This window comes from Leuciscus leuciscus (genome assembly GCF_965113295.1).
Source record: "Leuciscus leuciscus genome assembly, chromosome: 1".
Classification (NCBI taxonomy): Eukaryota; Metazoa; Chordata; class Actinopteri; order Cypriniformes; family Leuciscidae; genus Leuciscus; species Leuciscus leuciscus.
Window position 1 is genome coordinate 69,195,005 of NC_138725.1, and position 11,004 is coordinate 69,206,008.

At 36.8% G+C, this 11,004-nt stretch overlaps 1 protein-coding gene across 1 annotated transcript; it reads left to right on the plus strand.

The window, feature by feature from the left end:
- Nucleotides 1-330: 330 nt before the first annotated feature.
- On the plus strand, nt 331-4,946 carry LOC309512283 (multiple epidermal growth factor-like domains protein 10). The gene is made up of 5 exons (XM_082187804.1): nt 331-393; nt 461-589; nt 680-812; nt 3,725-3,840; nt 4,302-4,946. The coding sequence occupies exons 3-5, from the start codon at nt 758-760 to the stop codon at nt 4,437-4,439; spliced, it is 309 nt and encodes a 102-aa protein (XP_082043930.1). The 5' UTR covers nt 331-393; nt 461-589; nt 680-757; the 3' UTR covers nt 4,440-4,946.
- The last annotated feature ends 6,058 nt before the right edge of the window (nt 4,947-11,004 follow it).

The following is an 11,004-nucleotide window of genomic DNA, read 5'->3' on the forward strand; positions in this document are numbered from 1 at the left end:
CATGTACACAATAAGTGCATCAAATGAGTAATGGTTTTATAATTATAATTAATAATTGACGAATCCTGACACAGCTGCAGGAGTGTGTGTGTGTGTGTGTGTGTGTGTGTGTGTGTGTGTGTGTGTGTGTGTGTGTGTGTGTGTGTGTGTGTTTGGACAACACTGCTGCAGGGATGTGATGTGTGTGTGTGTGTGTGTGTGTGTGTGTGTGTGTGTGTGTGTGTGTGTGTGTGTGTGTGTGTGTGTGTGTGTGTTTGCCCGTAGTCTGTCCCCCGGGTCAGTGGGGTCCTAACTGCATCCACACCTGTAACTGCCACAACGGGGCGTTCTGCAGCGCTTACGACGGCGAGTGTAAGTGTACGGCCGGCTGGACGGGGCTCTACTGCACACAGCGTGAGTTCACTCTCTCTCTCTCTCTCTCTCTCTGCAAGCTGTGTGCTCACACGTCCCTCTCCTGCAGGCTGTCCGCTGGAATTCTTCGGGAAGGACTGTGTGCTGGTGTGTCAGTGTGAGAACGGCGCGGACTGCGATCACATCTCCGGTCACTGCACCTGCCGCACGGGCTTCATGGGACGCCACTGTCAACAGAGTGAGTAAAGACGTCCATGTTCATGAGCACACTTTGATAAGCACTCGCGCGAGTCTACATCTGACCCAGCGTATTCCCACTGGCTTCCAGAGTGTCCCGCAGGCAGGAACATATGGATACGGCTGCCGGCAGGTGTGTGACTGCCTCAATAACTCCACCTGTGATCACATGACTGGCACCTGCTACTGTAATCCCGGCTGGAAGGGCACGCACTGCGACCAGGGTAACCTCACATTAGCACCCACGTCCGCTGCCGTTTACACTTCACAAAGCTCACTAACACTCAGCAGACCAACAGTTGGGTAAATCTCATTGTTTCCTAGTTTTTAGAATAGCAAAATAAGTTCAACTTCAGTAATAGATACAGACCAGTGGTGTGCTGAAATGATGAGGAAAGGCCTTTTTTGGTAACACTATTTTACAGTGTCATTGTTACACGTCACATCATATACTAATAACTATTATGCATAATTACATACAATCAACCCCAAACCAAACCCTCATCCTACTCTATGAAGTTAATTATTATTACTCTGTGCTTAAATGTATAATTACAGTGTAATACTGACACCTGAAAATAAAGTTTAACCTTGTAATGCAAATGTAAATCCATGTCTCAGTTAAAATTAATGTTGTCACATTTACAATTCTGTTCTGTGTTTTTGCATTAACTATGCAATTTTATATTTATTAAAACCACATATAAATCTCATTATGTTAGGGATTTAATCAGCAGTAATACAATATTCAATATAATTCATTTATTTGTATAGCGCTTTTCACAATACACATCGTTTCAAAGCAGATTTACAGAAAATGCATTACATTACGAGTCCACATTACAATTTTTTATCACAGGTCAGTGTCACCATGATGACTGTAATGATGAATCTGCTCAGCGAGCCTTATTGTCTCTGGAGATGCTCGATGTATCGGCCGATCATTTTTAATGTTATCATAATTGGCCGATATACACTGACCTAAAGGATTATTAAGAACACCATACTAATACTGTGTTTGACCCCCTTTCGCCTTCAGAACTACCTTAATTCTACGTGGCATTGATTCAACAAGGTGCTGAAAGCATTCTTTAGAAATGTTGGCCCATATTGATAGGATAGCATCTTGCAGCTGATGGAGATTTGTGGGATGCACATCCAGTGCACGAAGCTCCCGTTCCACCACATCCCAAAGATGCTCTATTGGGTTGAGATCTGATGACTGTGGGGGCCATTTTAGTACAGTGAACTCATTGTCATGTTCAAGAAACCAATTTGAAATGATTCGAGCTTTGTGACATGGTGCATTATCCTGCTGGAAGTAGCCATCAGAGGATGGGTACATGGTGGTCATAAAGGGATGGACATGGTCAGAAACAAAGCTCAGGTAGGCCGTGGCATTTAAACGATGCCCAATTGGCACTAAGGGGCCTAAAGTGTGCCAAGAAAACATCCCCCACACCATTACACCACCACCACCAGCCTGCACAGGTGTAACAAGGCATGATGGATCCATGTTCTCATTCTGTTTACGCCAAACTCTGACTCTACCATCTGAATGTCTCAACAGAAATCGAGACTCATCAGACCAGGCAACATTTTTCCAGTCTTCAACTGTCAATTTTTGGTGAGCTCGTGCAAATTGTAGCCTCTTTTTCCTATTTGTAGTGGAGATGAGTGATACCCGGTGGGGTCTTCTGCTGTTGTAGCCCATCTGCCTCAACGTTGTGCGTGTTGTGGCTTCACAAATGCTTTGCTGCATTCCTCGGTTGTAACGAGTGGTTATTTAAGTCAAAGTTGCTCTTCTATCAGCTTGAATCAGTCGGCCCATTCTCCTCTGACCTCTAGCATCAACAAGGCATTTTCGCCCACAGGACTGCCGCATACTGGATGCTTTCCCTTTTCACACCATTCTTTGTAAAACCTAGAAATGGTTGCGCGTGAAAATCCCAGTAACTGAGCAGATTGTGAAATACTAAGACCGGCCCGTCTGGCACCAACAACCATGCCACGCTCAAAATTGCTTAAATCGCCTTTCTTTCCCATTCTGACATTCAGTTTGGAGTTCAGGAGATTGTCTTGACCAGGACCACACCACTAAATGCATTGAAGCAACTGCCATGTGAATGGTTGATTAGATAATTGCATTAGTGAGAAATTGAACAGGTGTTCCTAATAATCCTTTAGGTGAGTGTATTAAAGCAGATACATACATTTCAGATGCACACTGTTCAACATGATGGTTTTGAATCGTAAGGAAACGAAAAAAAAAGGAAAATACAGTAAAGTATTTAACTGTATGAGTACAGTTAACGTGCAGCGCAAGTCTGCCATATCGGCTGCATAAAATTATCATGAGAACATTATAATTGTGTGTTTGGGACATGGATTTTAATGGTGAGACTTTTATTTTTGTAATCAGGCTCTCAAAAATTGCGGCCAAAAATGTAATATCGTTGCATCCCTAGTTGTCACATCATATTATGAATAACTGTCATAATTACATTGGTAATCATTCTTATGATTTACTGTATGTTGACTAAACTATGGCAGAACGGCCCACTTGCACTGAGCTTTGTGACACACTTCTGTTTTCAAATATAGCTCGCTAGTTTCCAGTTATGCATATTTTAAGTGCTGTTAAAACGCACTTATTTTAATATTTAAAATGAGTTTTAAAATCTGGATATTTTCTAAGACGGGAAAAGAGATATTCTGATGATCACTGTGTACAGAATTTTCCAAACTTAAAAGAACATGAAGTTTTAATCCAACCAATGCAGATCTGAGAAGCAGTGCCTGGTAATCATATGAAAAAAACAAACATAATATATTCATTGAACTTTTTTTAAGACTGGAATATAAGCACCAACATACAGAAGCAAATGCATGTTTAGTCAAATTCATTAATAAGTGTTATGTAACATGAAGAACAATTGAAAAACTCTTAATGAGAAGATGATCACTGGTCTGCTGCAGTTTACAGGGATATATATTTAATTATTACTCAGAAAGCACATTTGGAAAGTAAAAAGATATTTCAGGACCGCTTCAGCAGGTTCAGTATTACTGATGTTAACACAGAGAACACAGAGGTGTAGCTGTGCTAATGTGTGGTAACTGTGTCTGTTTCCAGAGTCGCTCCCGCAGAATGATGTTCTTCCCAACAGCAACTACTTCTCCAACCCCAGCTACCACACGCTGACCCAGTGCAGCAGCCCGCCGCACATCAATAACCTGCCCTACGCAAAGGTGTTTTTCAGAGCCTCATTGCTTACTCTACTAACTGACTCTTGAAATAAATGGGATGCTTATACGGGTTCAAAAGATAATGCTATGCTAAATAGAGCTTTTCAGTCATGACGCCACTTTTTGGGCCATCCCAGAATGCTAATTCACTATGGATTCCCTTTCATATGTGCTGTTAGAAGCAGTTTTTGAGTTATGAGTAAAATTAGGTGTGCATTTTTGTACTAAATATGTAGGAAATGTCTGTTCAAAGAATGTTGGCCACAGGCACTTATTTTACTCATAAATCCAAAACCGCTTTTCTAAAGAAAAAAACATTGTAAATACCTGAGCTTACCCGTGGTTTGAGAGCACAAACTGACCAGCTCTGTACTGCAGATATCTAGGAGGATTGAGGAATCATGTGGAAAGTTGTAGAAAGCTCTTGCTAATATAATTGTTGATTTTTGTTTTTTTCTTGACAGCCGAAGAACAACCAGTTGTTTGTGAACCTGAAGAACGGCGAGCCGAGGAAGCGGCTTTCCCTGCTTGATGAGACTTTTACCGCCGCCGTTCCCGCGGCGGCAAAATTGGGATGTGTATTTGCTGCCTTTTACCGCTGAGTGGCGCTGTAATCACAGACTTTGAAAAGTGTCAGTAATCTGAGCTGAGGTCACAGATATATTCAAGATAAATATTGTGGTTAAACGAATTCAAATTCACTAAATTTAAACAAAGTAGACACACGTTAACATTGTGTGCCCAGTTTTTCTATAATTTAGAAAGGCTATGTCAATAGGTTACTTGTCATTTACTTCATGTTATTGTAGATTAATTAACTGAAACATAACAGTGAAATAAGTTAAAATAGGCTAATTTACCGTAAAATTTAAACATGTTCAGGACTTGCAGTTACTAACCGATGTTAGTCGGTTTAAGCATTCTTTGTTATATTCAGAACAAAATAGCCTTACATGTTACAAACTTTTAAAACAGAGAAAATAGTAGACCTAGGCTATTCAGACGGTAGCTCTGTGGTCAAAGCATTAACAATAGCCTCTCGGAGCTTCAAACGATCTGAGATCGAATTTCAGTGTACTCAGTTTTCCGTTCTTGATGCTTAAATATGCATCTGTTTAGTAAAGTCAATCATCTTGTTTAATTATCAATTGTATTGTGACATCATTTATGTCAGTGAACTCTGCCATCAGAATGACAAGTCCTTGAGTCGTTCACATACAAGATAAAACAATATTGACAGCATGACTAAGCATTTTAAACCAGTTTTTCCTTTTTGTCCAGAAAACATATCATTGTATTCTGATATATATATATATATATTCATTCTTTTTTTTTTTTTTTTTTGGTCTTATTTTATTTGCCTTTCAATAACTTTAACAATAAATTACGTTTTAACAAAAAAAAGCACATTTTCCACATTCTTTAATAAATACAAAATAACTCATTGCTCTGCATTGGGTGTCTCTGCCGACCTCTTGTGGACAAAAATAGTGTAACATGGCATTTCATGACTATTGCCACTAGATGGAGCAAATTAACATTTCTTCATTCAGAACTTATTTCATTTTATTCTGATATTTATTTATTTATTCATTCTAATATTTTTTAGTTGGTATTTCGTCCCCTTGGAATTATAAGGTTCTATCTGACATTTTTATCAAAATTTAGTTATTCACATATTCGTATTCTGTGACCACTTCTTTACATTATGTGATGCCCTATTTTTTAAGTTGTGTAAATTTTGGAACTTTTTATTTAGAAAATGCAGATATAACCTTATAATTCCAAGGGGAAGATTTCTTATTTTATTTACCTTTCAATAACTTTAAAGATAATTACATTTTAACCAAAAAAAAGCACATTCTTTAATATAAATACAAAATAACTCATTGCTCTGCATTGGGTGTCTCTGCCGACCTCTTGTGGACAAAAATAGTATAACATGGCATTTCATGACTATTGCCACTAGATGGAGCAAATGAACATTTCTTACTCGTGTTAATTTTTCATCTCAGTTTTTTGTGTTTATTTAAAATAAGAGAAATATGATATTATTTTAATATTACATCTGTTATTTAACAGTTGAGATAGTTTAATGCAGAAACACTCACCGGGTTTAACCCTTGTATGGTGTTCGGGTCTGTTGGACCCGTTTTCATTTTTTATCAAAAGAAAAATGCTACAATTAATTATTTTTTCAAACTGAGACTCATTGGCCTTGGCTCATTTTCTGTGAGGAATATATATCAGAACACATTTTCAATGAAAACACACTGTACACCCCCCCCCCCCCCCCCCCCCCCCCCCCTACACATTTATATTACACACAGGATGTTCGGGTCCACTGGACCCGGGGCTAATAAAGGTGTGGAAATTGTAGGTCCTGTGTACCTTTACTCTGTCCTGCTCCTGTCAGGGCTTGCTGTTAGTGTTTGTGTGTTCTTTTATATGGTTTATGGGGACACAAATGTATATAATAACATGGGTATTACAACGTAAACATGGTTTATGACGACATGGAGATTGACCGTACACCACATATCCAAGTGTGTGTGTGTGTGTGTGTGTGTGTGTATGTGTATGTGTATGTGTATGTGTGTGTGTGTGTGTGTGTGGGGGGGGGGGGGTTGTGTGTCTGTGGGTGTGTTGTGGGTGTGTGTATGTGTGTGCATGAGTGTGTGTGTGTGTGTGTGTGTGTGCCTGCGTGTGAGACAGAGATTGTGTGTAAGTGTGAAAAAGTGCAAGAGTGAGTTTTGTGTTTCTACTCCTGCCATTCCCACACGAGGTTGCAATTATTAAATGTGATCTAACAAAGGTAAAGAGAACATTTTAACCATATATGCTGTTTATATTGCTTGTAATTGGGATGAAGTAAACATCTGTTGAGTATTTTAACATAACATTTTTGATTCTGTTGAATTAAAAACCAAAAAATGCAGCGAGTCCACCAGACCCACGAGCACTGGCTGAGTAACAAAAATATGAACACCACACAAGGGTTAAACCAGCAAAACGGGAATTAAATAAAGCATGTTGTCACGTGAGTTACAATGAATGTTACTATTAGAACTATGATATTATATTCTATACTTTTATCAATTCTTTTGAGAAACCATGAGAGAGGTGAATAAAGACTGAAATTATTCATTATTATTATGTTTCGAACTATGTTTGCTGTATAGCTGTGTTTTGCAGTGTGTGTGTTGTCAAAATTTATTTTTTATGATTAAAATTGCCCTTATTTTATATGAAAAAGATATTAATTTTATTTTATTGACAAAATATTTGATTTTGTCTTCTGTAGGCCTATATGTTTTGATTAGAAAACATTTAAATCTGTCATATGATTATGTGATAATGTACTCCACCTATGGGGCATGTTGTCTCATTTCACTTCATTCATTCAGGGTAAATCAAGAGAAAAGTATACGCTGTATTACAGTTTTTCTCGATTGATAAGACACATTTCTTGAAAGCTGCTCTCCTTTTCTCTAAACTGTGAACACAAAACCCAATTTTCAAGCTAGAGTCACAAAACCTCAGACTCTTCTTGCAAAACCAAACTTTCACCTCAAAACAGTTCAATCTGTGCTCGAAACTGAACTATGCTGTCAAATCGTCCCCCGAGTCAATCAAAATTAAAAACACTATACTGAACAGTCACTAAACACTGTAAAAAAAATAGAAAACACAATGCTCAGGACATGAAGCTGGAGAAATACAGTAAATGATTATTGTTCACTGTAGGCTAAATACATGTTGCAAAACAAAAAAAAAAACCTGTGCATTTAGCACTTGTACAAAAAGACAAAACAGAAATCTTGTGGATTTACACGTAGCACTTGTAAAAACAAACAGAAATCGTATGTGTTTGCCACTTGTGTACAGTAAGCCCATGTAAAAATAAAGTTACTGTATATGTTCCCTCACATCATAAGCCACAAGTGTGATCAATTTTGAGTTGTTGTGTTCAAGAGGTGACACCTGTGCTTAAATTGTGTTTGACTTTTGTAACTTGTGCTCACAATTATGCAGCACGGGTGCATCACAATGAAAATGTGTTGGCAAGTTGTGTCTAAACAGGTGAAAAGTGCTTATGGTTTTGTCAAAAGAGCGATTGATTCAATCAGTGGGTTCAGGCAACTGAGCATTTGGTTCAGACAATAGGTTTAGTGTTTTAGCAATTGAGAGAAACTGTAATGAAACAAAACCACATAATTGTACTAGACATGTGTGAAATTAAGGGAAAAATAAATACTCTCACAAACTGAGAAAGTCTAAAAGCGTAAGGTTGTGCCCCGCTCTCCCTTATTTGTAAACACTTTTTTTTTTTTTGTCTCAAAAAAATAATGTACAAATTTAGCCTTTGCTTCTTTAATTAAACAAGAGGGAGAATTGATGCTAAATTTATGTTTCTGATTAAAGATTAAAGTGCACTAAACAATAAGAAAAATGATAAACAAGTGAAATATTCTGTGTAAAAAAAATATGATCAATTTTGAATTCATGGTAATGGTGCAGAGTGTTCTAATTCACAAGTAATAGCTAATCGTCAACTTTTATCAGGATTTGTATTCTTCGTCCTCTTTAATATTAGACCCTAATTCCCTCTTTAAAAAAATTGGAGAATTTGTTCCTCACATAGATGAACAATTCAAAATGATATGTGATGCAGAATTACCAATTGAAGAGCTTGATTCTGCTGTTATGTGTCTGTCATTGGATAAATCACCTGACCCAGACGGTATTACGTCTCATTTTTATCGCCATTTTTGGGACTTATTAAGGGATTTTATTTTTGCAGCTTTTCAGGAAATTACTAAAGCTTCGGTTTTGCCTAATTCAATGAGACAAGGCCTAATCACTCTTATTCCCAAACCCGGAAAAGACTCTAGATTGTTGGACCATTTAAGACCTATAACTTTACTAAACAATGACTATAAATTACTAACCCACATATATAATAATCGCTTAAAACTTGGTTTATCAAAAATTATTGGTGAGACACAAACTGGATTCATTAGAGGGCGATCTATACATAACAATATTCGACTTGCTGGAGTATAATCAAGAAACAGAGGATAATGGGGTTATTTTATTTTTAGACTTCTATAAAGCTTTTGATATGTTAGAACATTCATTCATTTTTAAATGTTTGAAAATGTTTGGGTTTGGAGAAATTTTTTGTAAAATTAAAATTAATTTTTTAAAACTCAAATATTGGAAAATTAAATGTGTTTGGACAGGAGTCAATTGGCTGACGATACAACATTATTTTTAAAAGGTCTTGACCAGGTTCCTAAAAGTAATTGAGATAGTTAACTATTTTTCCTAATTCTCAGGTTTAAAGCTCAATATCGGCAAATGTGAAATTATTACCATACACGAATGCCCTCTTAATGTTGCATATAATATTCCAGTCAAGTCGAATGTCAGATATTAGGGCATAAACATTTCTAAGGATGAGGTCATGATGGAAAAGCAAAATAGGTGGAATGAATGCAAAGGCAGGCTTGATGCATGGATGCAAAGGGATCTGTCTATCTTATTTAACTAAAATAGAAAGTGTGTATCTATCCTGCATCTTGTCTCTCCATTTCTAATAGAGCTATTAAGACCATTAATCAAATTAATTTCAATTATATATGGAGAAAACGTGTGCACTATATAAAGAGGGCAAATCTTATACAAGATTATGAAAATGGCGGATTACAAGCCTTTGACTTAAATGGTATGTTGAAGGTCAAATGGCTTAAAATATTTATAACAAATGAAACTAATTTCTGGTTTTGTATTCCCAGAGGTATATTTAGAAGATTGGGTGGAATTGATTTTCTACTGAGATTTGATTTTACTGTTTCCAGACTGCCAATCAAATTATCTTCCTTTCACCAGCAGATTTTGTTATATTGGAAGTTATTATATAACCACAATTTCTCTCCACATATAATCCCTATATGGAACAATAGATTTATTGTATCTAGATACAAGTCTCTATGTGTTCTTGATTGGCTTGAAAAGGGTATTTGGTCAGTTCTTCATTTTAATGGATGAAGATGGGAGATTGTTAACTTAACTTTTAGAGACTTTTGTACTAAATACAATTTACAATGTGAACGCAAACATTTTGAGCGTGTCTTAAATGCCATTCCAAAAAGTTTTATACATTTAGTACAAAATGCTTCTGTCAACATGCCAGATGGATCTTGTGAACTCCCATCACTTCTCTTCAATGGTAGCCTAATGACCTCAGGGCAATGCTTCCCAACAAACTTATTCGTTCTTGTTTCAATTCTATATTATATCCCACATTTCTGTATAATAACTATGTTTTGCAAGCTTATGACAAACCATTTTTTTTTTTAATTGCATACACATTACATTATATACACCTTTTTTTTTTCTTGTGTTTTTTCAAATACCTTTTGGGAAAATATGTCTTACTGGTTGGAGACAAAGATTCATTCACTGCCCACTTTTGCTAGTAAGCTGGAAGCATATTATGTTTGAAATGCTGTTGGATTAGGTAATACCTAAATGTTATGCTGCTGTATTCTTTGTTGTATTTATTGATGATGTTGGTTTTGTGGTTTGTTATTTGTTTAATCCTGCTATCTGATTAGTTTAGTTTGCTCTGTGTGGATGTATCGTTCTGTTGCAGTGAGGTTCTATGACTAAACCTTGAAGGGAAAAGATATCACCTATGGGGTGAAAGCCTGTTCCTCAATGGTCTCTGCTGAAGCTTTTGCAAGAGGCATATATACCCCTCGGGTCCCAGCTAGTTTTCACCAAGGTGGTAGGACCCAGCGATCCATTTCGCCCCTTTGCATACCTTGTTTATTCGTGTAGCCTGCCCTCCAGATAATAAAGATGCACTTGCTTAGCATTTCTTGGGTTATTATGGAATCAAACTAATCTTTGACAGGTTCTTCTTATTTGCTTTCATGTTACTTTAGACAACTATGCCTAAGGTCTTGAAGTTCTATCACACTACATGTAGCCACTTGCATGTTTACTTGGTACAGTATATGTAACTCTTTAGGTATTTACCACACCCTTACGAAAAAGAAGTATACTTCAAGTATATTTTATGAAGTATACTTGAGTAATTTTCAAGTATATTTTAAGTATACTTTATGTAGTAAGTATACTAATGTCAATATGTAC

Excerpts from the sequence above, each read along its gene's own strand:
- LOC309512283 (XM_082187804.1), top strand. The coding sequence starts at position 758 with ATGACTGGCACCTGCTACTGTAATCCCGGCTGGAAGGGCACGCACTGC. Across the intron at positions 813-3,724 it reads GGGCACGCACTGCGACCAGG|AGTCGCTCCCGCAGAATGAT; the intron begins GTAACCTCACAT and ends GTCTGTTTCCAG. Across the intron at positions 3,841-4,301 it reads ATAACCTGCCCTACGCAAAG|CCGAAGAACAACCAGTTGTT; the intron begins GTGTTTTTCAGA and ends TTTTCTTGACAG.